The sequence below is a fragment of the Micromys minutus genome (genome assembly GCF_963924665.1).
Source record: "Micromys minutus genome assembly, chromosome: 1".
NCBI classification, from domain to species: Eukaryota; Metazoa; Chordata; class Mammalia; order Rodentia; family Muridae; genus Micromys; species Micromys minutus.
The window spans coordinates 254,404,349-254,425,027 of record NC_137969.1 but is presented as its reverse complement, the minus strand read 5'-3'; the positions used below and the strand labels follow the sequence as shown (position 1 = coordinate 254,425,027).

The 20,679-nt window shown below is 49.6% G+C and overlaps 1 protein-coding gene and 1 pseudogene across 4 annotated transcripts in view; both read left to right on the top strand.

Annotated features, from left to right (window-relative positions):
* The window catches only part of BRF1 (BRF1 general transcription factor IIIB subunit), a 40,540-nt gene extending 24,134 nt beyond the window's left edge, over nt 1-16,406 (top strand). For 2 of the 3 annotated variants that reach the window (XM_080935029.1, XM_080935031.1), the window contains exons 6-18: nt 710-859; nt 1,893-1,986; nt 3,686-3,812; nt 4,362-4,401; nt 4,485-4,577; nt 8,100-8,363; nt 9,581-9,642; nt 10,266-10,347; nt 10,428-10,483; nt 11,264-11,520; nt 14,904-14,955; nt 15,398-15,569; nt 16,096-16,406. In XM_080935029.1, the coding sequence (XP_080791155.1) occupies nt 710-859; nt 1,893-1,986; nt 3,686-3,812; nt 4,362-4,401; nt 4,485-4,577; nt 8,100-8,363; nt 9,581-9,642; nt 10,266-10,347; nt 10,428-10,483; nt 11,264-11,520; nt 14,904-14,955; nt 15,398-15,569; nt 16,096-16,133 (1,487 nt within the window). In that variant the 3' untranslated portion in view covers nt 16,134-16,406. The remainder of the gene's footprint in view (nt 1-709; nt 860-1,892; nt 1,987-3,685; nt 3,813-4,361; nt 4,402-4,484; nt 4,578-8,099; nt 8,364-9,580; nt 9,643-10,265; nt 10,348-10,427; nt 10,484-11,263; nt 11,521-14,903; nt 14,956-15,397; nt 15,570-16,095) is intronic. The other variant, XM_080935030.1, reaches the window with a different exon arrangement.
* The window catches only part of LOC308418039 (transmembrane protein 11, mitochondrial-like), a 444,261-nt pseudogene that overhangs the window by 223,445 nt on the left and 200,137 nt on the right, over nt 1-20,679 (top strand). The gene's annotated exons all lie outside the window — the stretch shown is intronic.

The window sequence follows — 20,679 nt, the reverse complement described above, 5'->3', positions numbered from 1 at the left end:
CGGCTTTTGTCTATTGAGTCTTTGTGTGAACTGGAGTGGGTCCTTGTATGTGTGGTCTCTCACATTGTAAAGGTCAGTTGGCCTGGGAGGAGGACTAGGTATCAGTCAGCAGCTGACCTCCCTTTCTTTCCCTTTCTGCTGTCTGGAAACACAGGATGAACTGACTGATTCCTTCCCTCAGTTTCTCCAAGACTCTGTGGCTGCCACCCCAGCCCTCCTTTGTTCTGCTAGTGTTCTCCAAGCTGCCTGCTTCTCAGCATAAGCAGCTCTTTCTAGACAAGCCCTGAAATCTCCTCTGTCCCTAGTTAGTGGCTTCTGCCAGTGCACTAATGTCATGGTAGTGATAAACCGAATCTTTAAGTGACTTGGTTGTTCTTGCTGGCCCCATGTGTGAGCTCTGTAAACTTTTGACTGAAATTTCTGTATTTAGCAGAGTGCCAGGCACTGAGAAGAAACAACTGTGAACACACGTATGCATGTGTGCCCACTGTGCTCATGTCGTAAGAAGTAGGACATTGAGGGAATTCAGAGGGCACTATGTGTAAAGAGCCACATCTGTCCTTCTCTGACCTCCGTCACTCAGGTTCAGAGAGGCTGTGCTTCAGGGGAGCCGACCTCAGGGAGAAGTTGTAAAGTCCCCCTGCAGGGTACTGTTAGTGCTATGGACACACTTACGCATGTTCACTGTGGTGTTATGTCTACTGTGCAGACCCATGCTTGTACATTCCACGCTTTGCCCATCTACTGGAATTTGGGGAGAAGAACCATGAGGTATCCATGACAGCCCTGAGGCTTCTGCAGAGAATGAAAAGGGATTGGATGCACACAGGCCGGCGCCCCTCTGGCCTCTGTGGAGCAGGTACCGTGTGGGCCATATAGCAATTGAGTAGCATTTTCTATCCTGATACTTGATAAGTTCACACATATGTGTGGGAGGGTAACTGCTGTCAAATTTAGGGCCCCATGCATAGTAGGTAAGTTCAACTGTAGTTATCTATCTTGAGCCTTAAGCAGTCAAGCCCATGAGTTATTGGTTGTAGTTCCAGATTCTACCTTATATGAGAACTGTGTCTTAAACCCCAGGACTGGCCTGACCTCTTGGTCTTACTTCTTAAGGACTCTGGCACTTCCTTGTTGGCCTCTGCAGGTTCTGAGATAAAGCACCTCAGAGGTGAGATGACAGTGACGCCCTAGTTCTCATGGCATATTGCCTTCCAGCATGCTTAGTAATACAGCCTCTCACCAAGACAGCCTTTGTTTCTAGCCCAGCGACATAGCTGTTCTGGTAGCAGATGTCAGGACCGGGTGTGTAGTGTGGCCTGGACTAAGAGTCCCTACTCAGGAAGAGCCCGCAGGACAGCGGGGGCCTGTTCTGCAAAACCTGGCACCACTTCTGCACTCAGCCAGTGGTAGTGTGGTGCTGCCTGAGACTGATTTCCACATTTCCACTGCAGACTCTAGGGCCTTCACTCACTAGTACCATAATTCACACTTGTCAGACAGTGGCTTTCCAGCCTTTCCCAGCTTTACCACATTCTCAGAATCCTCTGTTCCATCATAACTGGGAGGTTTCATGTATTATCACAGGTCGAAGTTTTCATGTGCTTTGAGGAGTTTTAAGAGATTCTTGGTTTCCTGTTTCAATTTCCCTTACGTTTAAAAGTAGAATGCAGTATAGCCTCAACCCAAAAGAAGCAGAGGACTATCATTGCCCAAGTTGTGTGCACCATAGGTCTATTTAGGGAAGGCAGACACCCCGTCCCCTTGTAGAAGCCACAGCAGACACATCCTGCACACACTTGTTCAGCTGTCACGAGCCAGAGTCAGGCAGACTTTTGCTTGCTTTCATTTCTGTATGAGTTTTCTGATGATCTTTCTTGTTCCTTTCCCAGCACTTTTGGTTGCAGCCAGAATGCATGACTTCCGGAGAACGGTTAAAGAAGTCATAAGTGTGGTCAAAGTATGTGAGTCCACACTACGGAAGAGGTGAGCATTCTGGTTCACAATGTGGTGACCACTGCCAGTCTGTTTGCTGGAACTACTTCTGCCCTGGGTTATTCTGCCCTTTGGAAGTACTTGGCTTCCTACGTTAGTGTCTCTTGAGTTTAGTAGATCGTCATGTATAGAGGCTTCCCACCTCACAGACCGGAACCAGGCAGAAAAGATGCTTTGGAACAGTACCAGAGACCACCTCATCACATTTGGTATAGTCAGTCCATTCTGGGCTTGCAGGTCCAAATGACTTCTTGCTGGAGTTGGTTAAACCTCCCCATGTCTCTCATGGGCCACAGGTTCTGTGTCCAGCTTTCATCAGGTTGTTCCCAGGTCACCTGGATAACCTGGGGCACCATGAACATGCTAAGGACTTGTTGGGACCCTATTGCTGTCCTTGTTGACATGGGTCACAGATTTTAATGCTTAAAGACCATTTCTGCTGATGTAATTTGCTATAGTACCTTCTAGAAGCAATTGGAAGATTGTTTTAAGTATTTTGCCTCTAGTATCTCTAAAAGTACTTTGAAAAGTTTCCAGTACATTTATTCTTTTATGTGCATGTATGTACGTGTACATACATGCACGACACACACATGTAGAGGTGAGAAGCCGGTGTGGCAGAGGTCATTTCTTTCCTTCTCCTCTGCAGTTCTCAGGTCTGCAGGCTGGCAGCGGTCTCACAGAGTCCGCTTTCAAATGCCCCTTTCTGAGATAGACTAAACCTAGAGCTTTCTGTGGAGATGAGGCTGCCCTTGAACTCACAGAGATCTTACTGCCTTTGCCTCTCAAGTGCTGGGATTAAAGGCTTGTGCTACCTACCACACAGCCTCTTTTTTAAAATTTTGTTTATTTTTATTTTATGTGCATTGGTGATTTGACTGCATGTATGTCTGTGTGAGGGCATCAGACCCCTGGAACTGGAGTTACAGACAGTTGAGAGTTGTCATGTGGGTGCTGAGAATTGAACTCGGGTCTTCTGGAAGAGCAGCCAGTGTTCTTAACTATTAAGCCATCTCTCTAGACACACCCCCTTTTTAAATTCATACATTTAAAAAAATATAGTATGTGCAAGTGTGCATTTGGGGGTCAAAAGACAACCTGCCAGAACTGCTTCCCCTTTCACTGACTACATGGGAGTCAGGATTCAAACTCAGATGTCAGCTAACACCAGTACATGCTGATCCATCTTGTTAAACTTCAATTTTTATTTTATTATTTTATTAAAAACTGTAGTCAAGCACTTTTGTAACTCCAGCTCTAGGAACTTTAAGGCTGAGAGGATCAGGAGTTCCAGTCACCCTCAGCTACATAGCTACAACTTCAAAGCCAGCCTGGGCTCCATGAGACTGTAAAAGAAAAAAACCCAAAGCAAACATGTAATGCACCAGTGTGCACTCACACTCACAGTGATTGGGAAGGCGGAGGCCTGTGGATGGAGAGTCCAAGGTTAGGCCATCAGAGTGGCTCAGCAGGTCAAAGCACTTGCCTCTGAGTTCAATCTGTGCTAAAGTTTTTAAAGAAAACACAGAAAAGTTGATAAGATTTAAATTGTGTTGGCTGTCACAGAAGTGCCTGCCTGCTCAAGTACTTGGGCAGATAGAGCTGGGCCTTCCCTGTAGAATCTCCTGAGACTCATCCACCAGTGTGCAAGCAATGCAGGTATCATGGCTCTTCTGCTTTTCTGTCTTAGGCTCACAGAATTTGAAGACACTCCTACCAGTCAGCTCACGATTGATGAGTTTATGAAGATTGACTTGGAGGAAGAGTGTGACCCTCCCTCATACACAGCTGGGCAGAGGAAGTTACGCATGAAGCAGGTGGCTGTGCACCTCCCATTAGCTCTCCAGGCTCCAAACTTGGTCTTCCTTGGGTTGTGAGGATGAGTCTTAGGATGTGCTGCGTGTGGAGCCTCCAAGTACTGAGCACACTGAGGCTCATGGCGAGCTCTCCGTCACTGGCCCATTGAGCCAACGCACAGCCAAGCTTTGTTTCTGGTTTGTTCCTTACCATCCAAGGCAGCCAATCTCCTTTCATTGCTATGACTTTGCTCTCAGACTGGGACTGAACTCGGGAGGGCGGAGGGCCAGAGGTGGGTTGCAGCTGAGTTTTGTGGACTGCAGGGGATATGGTCTGCAGATAGGACAAACTTGATCCTGCCCAGTCAAGGTGGCTTGGTTGAGAAGTTTAGCTTTTAAGTTCTTGGGCATTTACAAAGGCTGCTTCTGCCCAGGGCAACATGCATATTGTTTGGAAGGAGAGGGGCCAGGCCTACAACTCTATTTTGATGAATTCTGGCATCCTACAGTTTTGCCAACAGGAGACATTGAGCATTTGACTCCTTACCAAAGACCCCCTTTGTCTTTCAGCTGGAACAAGTCCTGTCAAAAAAGCTAGAAGAAGTTGAAGGTAACTAACCAGTTCTCACACATATGCTTCCTTTTTGGTAGGGAATGGAGTGCTTACTCTTTGTTTTAAAATGTATTATTTAGGTGAAATATCCAGTTACCAGGATGCCATTGAAATTGAGCTAGAAAACAGCCGGCCAAAAGCAAAAGGGGCTCTTGCCAACTTGTCAAAGGATGGTGAGTCCTCCCTGCCATTATGGACCATGAGGGCCCTAGGTCAGCATCCCTGACCTTCCCTACTCACTGATCCATGACCTTACCCTGGCTGCTTATCACTCCCTACACTGAAGCACTAACTTGCATATCAAGTTACTGCTGGGGCACCTTTCCCCATCTGGCCATTCACTCAGCCTTGCATGAGGCCTGCTTCCATTCAAGCTACTCAAGGTACTGTAGGGATGCTCTTACTTGTACCCTGTGCTGCTGCTGTTGGCTTTTCAGGGTTGCTATAGCCACTGTTCATGTTGCTAGATAGCTCTCCTCTGGGCTGTGCAGAGTGAAGACATTAGTGCCTGCTTCCTTCCTTGACACCTGGTCTGGGCATCCCTATGATTGTTCTCTTGTGCTCTCTACCCATCAGACGGGCACTGTGCTAACATCCCGAGCCATGCCTGGCGAATGTGAATGCCCTTTTTGTGTCCCCTCAGTGTGTGTAGACACTTGGCTATGTTCCATGTCCACATTAGGATCCCCTTGTCTGCATCGCTCCAGCCCACAATATGCCTCACTTGTCACTTGGGGGGAGTCTACGGAGCTTGTCTTTCTGTCCTTCTCCAGCTTCTGCTCTGTCTAGGCTTTGCTCCTGTGCTACTGCCACACTGCTGCCTTCCGTGTGACTGTTGTATGTAGCATCTTTCCTCCTTTGGTTCCCATGGCAACTTACAGCTTGACAACAGCGTTGATGTCTGTGTACTGACTGCTCCTGGGCAGTGTGAACTCTCTTGTCATCTGTGCTAGTTTGCAGTCATTTGCCATTGGGTTTTCTGAGCACTTAATTCTGTCATCTGCACAGTGATTCTGCCTCTCTTCCCTACCAGCTCTTAATGTCTTTCTTAAGTCTGCCTGACCCCACAGCATCTTGCTGATCTTGGGACAGTAGTGTGTCATCACTTGAGCTCCCATGGACTAGGGTGCACGTACTGGGCACATTGTTCCTTCATCTGTCATGGTGAGTAAATGCCCACCCACAAATTGCTGTCAAAGGTTTTTTTTTTTTTTTTTTTTTTTTTTAAATCTCCGTGCAAATGAGGGTTTCAGGGGGTCACAGTATCTCTGGAGACCACAGGAGATCCTGCAGTGGGTGAAAATGACCCAGTATCCTGACAGTCACACTGTTGGGTTCTCTCTCATTCCTGGGAAGCATCATTTGGGCCTCAATAGCTGCCCTGCTCAGACCTGTCCAGGGCTTTGATTCTGTGTGAGAGTTGGTTACTACTATCAGTTTCTCTGTGTAGTGCTTTTCTATGTCATCTTTTCTTGACTTACATAGTCTTGTTTTATATCTAGATTATTGATTGTTGAGTAAGCATCTTTTGCATGTCCGTAGTCTGCTTTGGCTTACTAGGCCTCACTTCTGTGTGGCTTCATCCTTCCAATCTTACTCCATCTTCCAGGTCACCTGCCTGACTTCTCTGTTCTGAGTCTGCTGGCTGCGTGCATTTGGGACAGTGAACCTCCTGTGAAAACTGTCCTGTTTGCAGTTTCTTAGTCTCAAGATATTTCCTCTCTTCCACATGTGAGGGAGCTATGGAATTCTGGGGGTAAGGTGTGTTCTGATATGGTTACTCACTGCTGCTTGTGTTGTACAGTGACCAGGAACTGTTGCTGGTTTGCTCCTCCTTGGTATTTCTCGAGCACACAGTACCTATGGATGCTGCAGGGGGACCTTGTGTTATGGGTAGAGGTGAGACTGTCCCACTATCACTATTGATAGATATTGAGAACCTGTCACAAGGTGGCTCTTCTTCAGAGCTCTGGTCCTCCCTTCCTCCAGTGGCCCCTCATACACAGATAGCTACTGCGTTGTTGTGATGCCTAAGGCTTACCTTCTACCAAAGGCACTCTGCCACCCCCAAGGGTAGAGACCTATTCCTTGGGGCACACATAGGCCCAGGTGTCACTAAGTCTCAGCTTGTCCTTCTCTTTCACTTTATGTCCACATGGGCGACTTCTCCAACACCACAGAGACCATGTTGGTGTCTTGATTTAGTCTGAAGCATCCTCTTTCTTTAGTGGTTTGAAGTAAGCTTATCCACTTCATAAGCCTTTTTAGTGCAGTTCTCTGGCTCAGCTGTCTGCTCTAATGTCCTTTGTGTAATATTTTATTTCTCTATCTTGAACTATATCTGCTCCTCTTGCACACATCATGACTTTGGAGCACAGCAGAAAACAAGTAGCTGGGTATTCTGGGTTGGTTTATACAGGCTGGGGGCAGAGAGGTGCCTTTCAGATCTAGCATCAGAAGACACGGTGTGCATACAGTGGTTGTGTATGGGTCTCAAGCACCTTTGGCTTTGAGCATTGACTGTGGACATCCCTGTGTGAGGTGAGGCCAGCACCACAGTCACTGTGTTCCAGATCTGTCCCTGCCGCTGTCTTTGTGTCCTTTGTAGTAGCACCCACTTTTCCTCCCCATTCCAGCCTGCCACTGTTTACTTTCTGCCACTGAATTTGTGGTCTTTTCTAGACTTGGGTGCAGAAATCTTTTATAGACAGTAGTGTGTTCCCTTGTCTTTCCTCAGCAGGATTTTATGCTGCATTGGCAGCATGGCCCTTAGTGTTGGATAGTTGCTGTAAGTGCAGTGAGGAGCGCAGCACTCCTGTTAAGTGCGTTTGCATTAGTCCCAGATAATTCTATATGCGGTCTCATTCATCAATACATATTTCCTAGGTATTGGGCAGATGGAATTGTTGGTTATGGTGGAGGTGGTGTTGGCAAATGGTCTGTGCAGCAGCTAGCACTGTTCTCTTGCTGTGTTACCATGTACGCAGCCAACCCCCATCTCCTCTCCTTCCTCTCTGATGACATCACCAGTGCATGGGGTGTAAGTTCCCAGCAGTCTGAGACAGTAGAAGCAGCTCTTGTGCCCTGACTTGGTCTACTTGGAGTATCTGTCAGGGCTCCATGGCTCTTCTACCCTTTAGATGTTCTCTATGTTGGTCTGGTAGGTCTTTCTTTGGCCCCTTTTTACTTGGGCTCTGTGTTTGTTGAGCCTAGGCCATTTTTCTGTGTCAGACTGTGCTTTTGGACATTACCTGTAAAGAAACTATGGCTCACTTTGTCTTACAATGTCTTTCACAGGGCAGGCATTATAATTCTTTCTATTTTTTTAATCATGACTCTTTAAAGATCTACATATCTGTGCTTTATGGGTTCGCTTTTAGTGTTGTTGAAGTTTTTTTTTTGCCTAACTCTAGATCACAAACATTTTATTTGTCTTTCCTGAATATTGTTACACTCTCAAACACCACATTTAAGCCAGCTTTTGCACAAAGCATGAGGAATAAGCCGGGTTATCATTGCACGTGGGCAACCAGCACCATCTGCTGGCAGGACTGTGCTTCCTCGGCTGCAGAAAAAGGCATGCTTTTTGGTCGTTTGGTTATTTTGCAGCTTTGCAAAATGTTGCTGTTACAAAAGTGGGTTCTCTCTGGCTTTCTGCCTGGTTGACAGGTGGTGTACGAATCGTGTGTCCCTAGGCTCGGGTGAGGACGCCACATCCAGCCCATTCTGTGAGGAAGACACTGAGGATGAGGAGCTGGAGGCTGCTGCCAGCCACATGAACAAGGACTTTTACCGAGAGCTCCTGGGGGATGATGGTGGCCCGGGGACAACAGAAGATCCTGATGGGGGCAGCAGACCCCTCGCCCTGGAGTCCCTACTTGGTCCCCTGCCCACAGCAGCCAGCCTGGGCATCTCCGACTCCATCCGAGAGTGCATCTCCTCTCCCAGTGGAGACCCCAGTGAGTGCCCTGGGACGAGGGAAGTTTACAGTCCAAATGGTTTCTGCTGTGGATTGGACCAGAAATACGATGGGCTGGGCTGAGGCACTGCTAGAACCCGGTTCAGTAGTCAGTGTCTCTGGGGCTAGTCTCAGTTATCTTACTGTGGTCGATGCTCTGTCAAAGGCAGCTGTGGGGACAGCTCTGGCTCACAGTACAGGTTACAGTTCATCATCTTAGGGGAGCCAAGGCGGGACTCAAACAGCTGAAACGCTCACATCCACGACAGTGACAAGACAAGTCATCATTGCTCTGGGGTCACTTCACCACGTACATCTTTCCTACTTTAGGGCCAACTCTGTCTGGGTCTCTCTGTGTCAATTAGCATTCAAGATGGCACCTGACAGCGTACTCCATTGAGACCCTTCCCAGGTGATTGTAAAGTGTGACAAGTTGATGTCTAAAAGCCACATCACACAGGGTGAAGAGCTGGCTATGCACTGGCTCACAGTGCTGCCTGCCAGCCTGCTGCCACTAGTCCAGCTGAACTGCAGGGCCCCCCGAATGACTACGAGGGTGTCTGGCATAGCCTGGAGTCATGGCTTCAAACCATGAGTTTGATTCCCAGCACCCACATGGTAGCTCTAGTTCCAGACCTGATGCTCTCTTCTGGCTTCTGGAGGTAGTACTGCACACGTGTGTTGCACAGACATATGTGCAGGCAAAAATACCCATACACACAATATAAAATTAAAAAGTCATTTTGAAGAAAGACTGGGCTACTAAAGGCTCTGGAAGGGTAACTGCTCCCATCCTGTAATGTGTCTCTGCCCCTGACCAGGTGAGGATTTGGCCTCGAAAGGGTGGAGTCTCTCATATGGGTGGAACTGTTAAAAGTTGGGGCCTTATGTGAGGGTTAGACCTCTCAGTTGGGGAGGCAGAATACTGCACCTGTGGGCCAAGTACGTAGAGGACAGTTGGGTATCTGCTTTTGAGGGAGCAAAGGAACTTGGCAATCTGAGCACTGGCAGCCCAGAACAGAAAGCAAGATAGACGTTAGAGAGCTTCGAGCGGTGGTCTGAGCACCCCAGGACTTCAGCCGTCGGAGCTGAAGAAGACACCTCACATCCTGGCTGTATGGGCTGCCCCTTTGCCCCAGCCTTGACCCTAAGCACTCCCATGGTGAGCAGTATTTTCAGGGCGGCCTCCGTGACACTGACTGGGGTTCTTCTCTCTAGAAGACTCTTCAGGGGATGGGGAGCTGGACCTCAGTGGCATCGATGACCTTGAGATTGACAGAGTAAGTAAGCCTGGGTTCCCTTGTTCCCAGTGCTGGTTGGGACTTAAGGAGGCTAAAGTGGGCCTGGACTCGTAGCTTTAGGCCTATCACTCACCTTTAGCTTCTCTGAGTCTTGTGCTCCCTCAGACCTTGACAAATGAGTGGTCTCAAGGTGTAGTGCCTGTAGTGCAGACATCTGCTGGACCCCCTCGTCCAAACTCTACTCCAAGGCAGCCTCAGCGTCGTGTGACCTTCCTTCTGAAACCCCAAGCAACCCCACCAGGACCATGTTGAAAAGGCCCTGAGTTCTGCACCTGGCCTTGGTTCCCATGTATCACAAGTAATGTTGTAGATCTCTAATCACCAAATATCAGGGGTCCTAGACTATACACTAACACTTGCCTATGTATCCCAGAGGACTGCCTAAGAAGACCTAGGAACTGTCACCACTGTCTCAGGGCTGCAGAGTGAAGTTGGCAGAGAGGGACAAAAGAGTGACAGGTTACTGTGCTGAAGGGAGGCCTTCCTACATCCTTTCTTTAGCAGGTTAAGCGTATAAATAGGGAGTTAGTTGCTGAGAGATCTCGGAACACTTGAGAGCTCAACCTCAGAGAACTGAAGTCACTTCACTGTGCTTCCCACAGTACATCCTGAACGAGTCAGAAGCTCGAGTAAAGGCAGAGTTGTGGATGCGGGAGAACGCGGAGTACCTGCGGGAGCAGAAGGGTAAGTAAGTACCATCTACCTGCCTGCCCAGTCCCCAGATATGACCCTCTCTGAGGCCAGCCATTTTGTTCACCTTACAGAGAAAGAAGCAAGAATAGCAAAGGAAAAGGAGCTTGGTGTCTATAAGGAGCACAAGGTGGGTGTCTCTTGACAGCCTAACCCAGCCTCAGTGTTGGTTGACAGAAGAGAGAACATTGGGATTGCGTCTCCCGTGTCCATAGGAGCCTGCCTTGGGCAGGCAGTGGAAGCCGTAGGACCCATACCCCTGACTGCCAGGTTATGTTGGTTTCATGCTCCTTCACAGATGACTTGTGCCACCCAGCTCTGGAGTGAGGTGTTCAACACAGGTGTTAAGGCAGATGGAATTGAGATACAGGGCTAGGCTCAGGTCCTTGCGCTTGAGGTCTTGTTGAGCACATGAAAGTCCCTATCTTTATGCCGCTGTTCTTTGATAATAGGCCAGTAGTCGTGGTAACTTGGCTCCATTGCTCCCTCTGGCGTTTCAGCCTCCAGTGTTATCTTAGGAAGGAGCTAAACCTTTCAGGAGCCAGTGAGAAGACAATATGATGCTAGCAAAACTTCTCGGGGTCCAGGATGGAGGCCCAGAGATGTAAGTGGTACCTGACTCAAAAAGAGAACTAGAAACTTGGGTAGGGAAGTGTGTCCCAAAACATCATGCAACTAGGCATCATGTTCTGTGCTGTGTGAGACACTTTCCTTTTCTCTCCACAAGAAAGGCTGAGCTGGAAAAGTAGATATACAGAAAGTGAACTTAGCAGGTGTCATGGCTGGTTGCTGCCAAAGTGATCAAGCTAGCTTCCTGTGCCCCTCGATGGGTCACAGCTGTGGCTCAAGAGTAGATGGCAGCTGTGAAGCTAGCATGTGACAGGAGGAGTTACTTTTGTGTTTCACTCAGCCCAAGAAGTCTTGCAAACGCCGGGAGCCAATCCTGGCCAGCACAGCTGGGGAGGCTATTGAGAAGATGCTGGAACAGAAAAAAATCTCCAGCAAGATCAACTACAGTGTGCTGCGGGACCTTAACAGCAAGGGTGGGGGCAGCCCACCCAGGGACGACTCACAGCCCCCAGAGCGTACCAGCACCAAGAAGCTATCACGGAGGAAAAGAGCAGCTACCAGGAATAGTGCTGATCCTGGGACAAGCATGGGGAAGAGGTACTTTGCTGCCCCTTGAGCTGTGTGTCTGCCTGGTCAACACTAGGCTCCCATCTGGGCTGTTTTCCAGCTAGAGCTTCAGGAGCCACACTTGGTCCACTGTGTGCTGAATGCTAACAAGCCATTTTTAGATGCTGGTGAATCTTGATTCCCCCAAGCCCCCAGTTCTGGGTCCCAGAGTTGCCAGGCTTTTGATAGCTGCAGGACCTACTCTGTCCCCAGAAAGCAATGGAAACGGGCTCTTACAGCCCTGCTGCACCAGTGGCTCTGATGGGAGGGAGGAAGCAGCCACAGTGACCCCTCTGGGGCCAGCACAAGCCAGCCTCAGCGTGCTGGGTCATTGTTGCTCTGCAGCTTGACAAGGGGGTGTTTGGGGTTGATCAGCCGTGTGTGTTCAGCTCTTTAAGACTTAATCTTAGGTGGTAGCTGCCAGTTTTCCTGATGAGGTCCCAAGATAGTTCATTTTCTTAGCTCTAGAGAGAGGCTGGACACCCAGTGTGGCCAGCATGTACCCACCCTGCGCCTACTCCATGTCTCCATGTTCGCATTAGCTATAGTTTGTCCAAGGAGGAAGCCAGAAGGGCTTTCATTTATCTTAGTGGAGTAAACATCTGTATGTCTCTGTATTGTTGCTTCCCTTTTGTTGTTGGTGGGGTCTTATTTACTTAGCAATATAAAGTTATTGCAGAAAGATGGAGAATTCAAGGCCAGCTGTGGCTACATAGTAAGACCCAATTCCCAACTAATCAAAAACTGGCTGGAAAGATGGCTCAGTGGTTAAGAGATACCAAAGTTCAGCTTCTACCCCCCCACACCCCACAATGAATTAAGAGAGACCCATATTTAGTTCTTAGCCCCATGTCAGTCCGCACTCATAACTCCAGGGGATCTGATGTTCCCTTTTGGGCTCCACAAGTACCCATACATGCTTGACATACCTTCTCCCCTACTCCCCTTTTCCCCACAAATAAAAGTAAGTCTGGGGGAAGGGCGAGCAAGAGAGCACTAGGAGTGGTGGCTGACACCTTTAGTCTTTACGCCTAAGAGGCAGAGGCAGATGGATCTGTGAGTTCAAGGCCAGCCTTGTTTACCTAGTAAGTTCTAGGCCATTTAGGCCATGTGTTGAGACCATGTCTTAAGAGGAGGAAACAAGGCTTTTAAGCCTAGAATCTACCCTCCACCCCCCTCAAATAAAAAGAAGGAAGAAAAGGAAAATGTACGCATAAGTGATGTGTGGTGCGTTCGTGCTGACTGCCAGGACTAGAGGTGTGCCCGTCACTCCAGCTCTGACAACGTATGTTTGCATCCTTATATCCTAAGTCCAATCTGGCTGCAACTCGCTTTGGCAAAGGAGCAAGATGAAAGCCACACTGATATTTCTGACAAGGTCTGTCTGGAAGACCTGTCCTATAGTTGGCTCAGGTGATCTGAACTGTCACCAGGCTGTTGCTTTACTCTGTATAGGCCAGTGCTGTTTGTGGGGCCAACGCAACAAAACTTGAGAACAGTTTGGTACATGGCCTACTTATTTTTCATGAACCAAGAATGAGATATCTGTCACTCTGACCATTTGACAGGCACAGGGACGTCCTTACAGGTCCTCATCCCCAGGTGCTAGGACAGGTGTTGTAGTGTCTTCCTCTGCGGGAACTTTCTGCGATCCCCTCCAACTGCTTCTGTATATGAGCAGGTCCTTAATTTCCCTCTGCCCATTATGTTCCCAGAACCTGTGGAGTGTCTCCTTTTGTTCACAAGGCCTTCCTTCCCTTGGTGCCCTAGGTTGTCTGCTCTATCAACCATCAGCTGACTATCTAAGTACTAAGAGAGTCAGCATGAGGCAGCTTCCTCAGAAGGGAGTTCATTTTTCAGCTGCCTTTTCAGTCCCTGTGTGATCATAGAACCTCTCTCTTTGAGATTACTAAGTAGAGATGTGGGGAGAATCCCACTGTAGCTCTTTTTCGTACAAATGGTAGGCCAGATAGGGAGGAACCAGAGCTTGGCCCTTGCTAACCTCCTATCCCCTGCCTCGGTCACCCAGAAGGCATTCTCAGTTCTGCTTAATACCCTGCTTACTGTACCCCATCTTCATCTGTCTAACTGCAGCTAGAGACAGACACAGAGAGTCTGATGGCTCCGAACACTCACAGGGCAAGTTGAAGCTCAACTAGGACACTGCTGTCAGTGCTGGAGTGTCATTTTCTAGTGAGTGACTCAGAATCCTTAGTAGTCATATGGCCAACTAGATGGGACACCTGAGAGTCAGAGTTTGTAAATATCTAATATCCTGAGAGGGGTTGTGAAAGCCTCAAGGCTGAGTACCTCTATTCCATGCACTTATGTGTACATCCTTACACAGAATGGCCAGCTCAGGCAGCTCCAACAGGGACAGGAGAAAGACCACATGGCTCTAGGATCTGAGCTTTTTCTAGTAGATGTTCCTCACTGCCTGAGGCAACCCTTCTCAGCATAGTCTGGCTGTTGAGGGTGCTGTAGCGCTTGGCATCTGCCTCTAGGAAGGCGTTACCCTAATGGACCCAGTGTCTCTAGGTTTACTCAAAGGCTCTTAGGGTTCTCAGACTGTTAAGCTCCATAGAGACAGTGCCCAGACCCCACATGGAGCCCTCACCTGCTCTGTGGCTGTCCTACAGGAAGTGTCCTGGCCTGTGGCTGGTAGGGACTACCCTGGAAGCTGCGATCTGAGTAACACCGTGCTGAACTTATTTTCTCAGCATTCACAGACCTTCTGTGAGGCCTGGCCAACCGGTCTTGGGTCTGCATGGGTCCTAGAAAGGACAGAATGATGGCAGGCATTGATTAATGCAAATACAGCAGGTCAGGTCAGGATGGACACAGCAGTAATGGTGTTCCAGGTAGCAAGCTGAGGAACAGGTGAGACCTAAGGTCAGCAGGAGGCCTGAGGGTAGGAAGAGAGGCTGGGGTAAGATGCTTTGTTAGATGTGTTAGACTGGACAAGAACCCAGTCAGGAGAGATCAGCCATGCTCCTAGAGGCACAGTGCACAAAACTTCATCTTTAGGTACATGGATAGTGCACTCAGTTCTCTGTGTGCCCTGAATAGATGTCAAGCTCACCATGATGAGAAGCTAGCAGAATAGTGAAAGCTCTGTGTCTCTGGGAAGGCATTCCTGTAGAGTGGCATGGTGCTTCCCACTGTGTAGCTACCTGGTCCAGGCCCTTAGTCCTGCCAGTCAGCGATGGTCAGCAAGTAGGCATGAAATGAGGCTATGGTCTATCAGCCTGCCTGGACAGCTCCCTCAGTCCTTGTGTCGTGTACACACACACACACACACACACACACACACACACACACAAAGTCACTTCCATGCCAGACTGAACTGAAGCTGTTTCTATACTTTCTCTCAGGTTGAGGCCTCTGGTGTCCACTCAGCCCGCGAAGAAGGCAGCTGTGGGAGAGGTATGTTGTCCTGCACAGTTAGGGCAGGGCCTCAGGATCACAAGTTGCGGTCAGGCTTGGCAGGGAAAGGCCCATCTGCTTGTTGCTCCAGTGCTGGCCAGGCTCCAGGAGAGAATCCTGAAGCTCTGAGGGTGAGGGCTTCTGGGCCACAGAAGTGGAGCAGACAGGTGGTAAAGGCCACTCAGACACTGCTATTCTGGGGCTGAGAGTGAGCTAATCCCCGCTGTGGATTGGAGTGGGCAAAGACTAGATTCCATACCACAGCGCCCTTCCTCAGTTGATAACTTTGGGAAAAGGAAGGCCGGGACTTTATAGCCCAGCTCGGATGTGGGTCAGGAACTCTGCAGTGCCCATGCCCAGACAGAGAGAGCCTGAGGTCCTTTATAGTCAGGAGGGTGGCACATATTCTGCTTTATCCCAGAGTCCTGCCCTCTCTTTCCAGGCCTCGCTCTTAAGTTCCCCTGCCTTGGGAGCTGAGCCTGTCAAGCCATCAGCAGTCTTGGTGGAGAGTGGCCCTGTGTCGTACCATCCTGAGGAGGATGCAGACGAGGAGGACGTGGAGGAGGAGGATGGAGAACCCTGCGTCAGTGCTCTGCAGATGATGGGTGGCAATGGTGGGTAGGGCCCACATGGCTATGGGCACAGTAGAGGGTCTTTGAAGGGGTATCCAGAGACAAAACGGCACAGCCATTTACCTGAGTAATTTCCAAATATGAGCCTATTGGTTACAAACTAGGTTTCTCTCTGCAAAAGGAGGGATTTGAACTAGGACACTGAAAATTAGCCACATTGATTCTGTGGCCCTTGAATATGTGAGGAGGAACTAGGCAAAGGCTAGGGACCAGCTCACAGGGAAGTGAGGTATCCGCTGTGACTCAGGCCATTCTTTCTGGGCTTGTTGGGAGTCAGAGGAGGGGCTGCTCAGCCAGCAGAGAAGTATCATGGGTTAGCCATACTATTTATAGTGCCCAGCAAAGAGCCAAGGCCTCCCCAGGGGGCACTTGCCAGTCCACCATTCCTAAAGGCATCTTGGATAGATTGAAATGGTCTGTTTTCGGTTGGTGAGGCTTGTGAGGTGAGCAGTGGGGTTGGAGCTGGGATCTGGGGGCGGAGCATCCACCACTGTCCTCTGTTTTGCAGATTACGGCTGTGATGGTGATGAGGACGATGGCTACTGAGTGGAACTCAAGACCAGGCAGCGTCCTGGTGCTAGACTCCAGGAGTATCTGTTTTCTGGGTGTCAGATGGGCCCTGGGGCCATGGCTTTCAGACCTGATTTCTGAGACTCGACCAGTCAAGCACTGCCCTACTTATTTGAAGCTTTCTTCCCATGGCCACATTGTGGGCCATTTACTATTGGGAATCATGTTTTGAGCAATGTAAGGGATATTTTTGCCCAGCAAGGGAAACTAGCTGTGTGTTTATGTGTAATGAAATATGGTCAGAGAGTAGCTGGATCTGGATCCCACTTCGTGCCTAGCTTACTAGTCTTTAGTTACCAGGAATCCTCTGGCACACACTGTCCACCAGTCACAGGGAAACTGAATCACAAGGGCTTCAGTCAAGAAGTAGAGCCCTGCTCTTAGCCTGCTGCCATCTTCTCTGCCCTGTCCTTTCCTTCCTGGAGAGAGGCATTAGACAGCAGGCATGTGGCAGTTATTGGTCTGCACTAGGCAGCCATCGTCTTCCTGCAGGAGGCTTCCTGCAGACAGGATGTTCCCTACTCTTTCCAGTGTCTACTCACTGGAACCACCAGGAGCATCACAGACCTCAGCCTCCTGCTTAGGGCTCCTAAGTTGTGCACCCAGGAGTCCTTGAGGCTACCCAGTAGCATATTAGTCAGATTTATCAGCAGCACCCAGAAAGTGGAGACCAGCAGACCACGTACATGTTTGCAGCTTTCTGCTAATGTCTCGCACAACCTATGTGGAGTTCTGGACCTGCGCCATCACTTAGAATGGACCTTTAGTACTCCTGAACAGAACCCTCTGCCAAGAAGCCTACAAGCTGTCTCCTGGCCTCTTCATGAGAAAGCCCACAGAGTACCCTGGTGCATTTAAGTCCAGCCTCCCTTTCCTGGATGCAGCCTTGGATGCAGACCACCTGACTTTCAGATCAAGAGGTGGGGGCCAGGCCTGAGGTGATGAGTTTGGGCAGCTGCAGATGAGAGTGGACGGGTCGGACAGGTAGGAAGTGATTTTGATGAAGAGACTGCAAGATGCTTTGGGGGTCTCTGTGGGAGTGTGGAACCGCAGTCAAAGGCCTGTCCCAGAAGTGAGATCCGAACCAATGGCGTGTGTCTTTCTACAGCAGGACTTGCCTGTGGCGTGGAGGGATGAGAGGTGGGACTCAGGAAATAGAAACAAGTGGGAGGAGAGCTGAGGCCTGCTCCAGCTGTGCCTTGTCTGCCCAGGAGACAACAGGAGGGGAGGTTGGAGCTGGGAAAGGAGCAGGGCCAATAGGGCTGGAGTACTCTTGTGAGGTAGTTGAGTTTCTCACTACCTCTGACAGAGTTAGAAAGCTGGGGTTGAGGGAAGTGGACTGTGCTGAGTTAGGATGATCCTAGAAGAAAGAAAAGTAGCAAAGTGTGTATGTGTTTGTGTGTGTCTGTGCACAGGAGAGCACAGGGGGAGAGAGGAGTGCGGGGAGGGGGGGGTTGTCCGTCCTGAAATGTGAGACCTGAGTCACATGGTTGGAGAGACCCAGGTGCTGAGGAGGAAGGTCCCAGTAGAGGGCAGCCATAAAGTGGGCAAGATGCTTCTGAGCTGAGGTCATAGCCTTGTGTTTGAGCTACCAGGAGCACTTGTGTGAGGCTCAAGGAGGCACTGGGTCAGTATGACCCCACCGAGCATGCAATTAGTCCATTTCTGTGTGTTTTTTTCTGACTGGGATTATCACAGCAGAGTTCCCCTGCTTGGGGTCTTCTCAGCATGTAGAGCAGTGCCTCAGGTAGCCTCCTAGTGGCAGAACTAGTCCTCACCACACTGGACCTTAGGAAAGAGAAGGAGGGGACAAGGTAGTCCATTGGACCCTGCATTTTAGTCTGAAACTGTGTTGGTGTGCACACTTGAGAGCTGAGCAGACAGGATAGCACATCTTCCAGCATCCTTCCTTCTGTCTTCCTGCCGAGGGAAGGGAGGTTCAGGGGGACACTACATGTGGGATACGCCATCCAAGTTTCTTGCCATCCACCTAAACTGAGGAACCTAGTACTTGGTGGTTGCCACAGTCCATTGCAAACTGGGTGATCACTGGGAAATACAGTAGCAAGGTTCCTGATAAACCTAGACATGTGAGGCTTGTCAGAGTGTGTGCCCGTCTTTAAGGGTAGCCAGGGACCACAGAATGAGAGGTTAGCGTCAGTGAGGCTGTGAGGCACTGGGCCCACTTGTAGCTGTTCCTCCTGAGCTGTTGTGCCCAGTGAGAAGTTTGTCCAGCCTACCCTGGACTGGGGTTTTCTGATTCAGGTGCTTTGTCCTGCAGTATGTACACTATTGAGCAGGAGTGAAAGAAGCCCTGTGTGGGGTGGGCCACTCCTTTTTTACCTAATTAGAGGGGGGACACTGAGGCTTAGCCATGGTCTTTGCTTAGATACCTGTCTAGGACCCAGGCGGTGGATGCACCTTGCCAGTGGGAGAGAATACACAGGATGGGCATGGATCCAGCTGGGTAGATCTCTGCCTGTTTGAACTACCTGTCAGCACATGTCGGGCTAGATGGCAGGTACCTGACAAGAAACCCCAGTCGGTTTTAATGAGGGAGTACAGTAATGAGGTGTGTGCATCTTAGGGTAGATGCAGCTGTTAGACCCAGCATTTCTCTCTGGCCTCCTTCTAAGAGGTATAGAACAGGAGTTAGGTAAAGAAAGGGGGGCTGAGGGAGACTTTTCAGTGCCCCCTGGAGATGGCTTCCTGCATGGTGGATAATCTGGGTTCTAACTGCTCTCTTCTCAGCAGAGAGCAATAGAGCTCAGAGTGCTCAAGTGTGCACACCAGACAGGGCCCCAGTCTAGAATGCAGGGCCCAGTGGACTCCCAAGTCCCCTCCTTCCCTTCTCCAAGGCCAAGTTAGGTGCTGTAGAGAATGGCGTTTTAAGCAGTAGCTGGAACTGGGTGTAGGGTATTTTTTTGGGGGGGGGGGTCCTTCCAGTCTAGGGAGCCAAGCCTGAGTGAAGAGATCCATCAGCTCCTAACCCCCAGTGGATTGCCATAGCCACAGGTGTTCTAGGCTACCAAAGCTGCAAGTTCACAGCTCCTCCACAACCCTTACAAGCTCTGGGCCTACCCCAATATCCTACCTAAGTCAGTATAGAGGGTAGCCTAACTTCAATTGCTCAAGCCTTTGGTGTAACCCAAATCTTGGGCCTCTCTTGGGCACAGTGGAAGCTTTATAATCCCCGGGACAAGACACCTGCTTGGCTTTTCCCCAGTCCAGCCCATTTCTGTGACTGCTGGGTCACAAGCAGAACACCAAGGAAGTCTGTGTAGCCCATGAGTGAGGGGTGGCGACATGCATTCGCAGTACAGGTTATTGCTGCATATACCTATGGTGCTGTTGAGGGTGTCCCCACCTTTACCTACTGGGGCTTCCTTCCTGTCCTATTCCTCTGCACCTGATCCAAGCTTTCTCTGAAGCTTGTGTGGCTTTTTGCACCCATATCTGCACCTTCCAGGAATGCAGGGGCCCAGCCAAGGGCAACAGCCTTACTCAAAAAAAGCCCTGGATAACAGTGCCTGGGAGCACATTGGAGGAGGTATCCTGCTCCCTGAGGTCCTGGAAACCTGCTTATCCCTGTCAGGACTGGTATTTTCACATGATCTATAAGGTTGTGTGCCCTGGAGGCAGGCAAGCATAAGTTTAGTCACTCGTGAGAGTGTACATTTAAGGCAGTAGCTGCTTGAGCCTCCCCTGGTGGTCTTGACCTAGGTGGAGTTTAATATTCAGTACCATTGCTTTGTGAGTCTTAGACCAGAGCCCATGGCTAACAGGCTTTTAGCTTACATTGCCCTGGGCCAGTAAACACCACTGGGGGTAGGAATGGCATCTCAGCAGAAGTGGGTAGGGCACAGTAAAGTGGAGGAGAAGCCAGACACGGACTGAACCTCAGAGTACAGGATTTACTGATAGATACATCAGTTACATGCAGCAGTATAAATGGCCACAAGCCTGAATGGTTGGCTTGGGCTGCGCCCTCTGGTGGCTGCACGCAGCACTACTTTCTGAAGGGCCTTGCTGGACATACTCTGAGCAATCAAAGCTGACCTCGGTGCTTTGGTTGCCTGGGTGGTACTGCAGACTGGCCCCATCACTAGTCCCATCCCTACCCTACAGTCCCATAAATAGGGGGTGCCCCTGAGCCAGCCAGGCTTAGTGAGGACTGGCAGAGGTGTGGCTAGCACACAGCTCCTTTAGCAACACATTCAGGGATTCTTTAGTCCTAAGGTTCTTACCCTACAGTCAGCACCCTCTAACCCAGTGGTTCTCAACCTGTGGGTCAGAACTGTGGGGGTGAAATGAGCCTTTCACAAGGGTCACTTAAGACCATCAGAAAATATAGATATTTATGATTCATAAGTATAAAATTTACATTACATAATTACAAAGTTACAACTCTGTAGTATTGATAAATGTAATTTGTGTCTGGGGATTACCACAATACAAGAAACTGTATATTAAAGGGTTGCAGGATGAGGAAGGTTGAAAACCAGTTCTCTAACCCTTACCT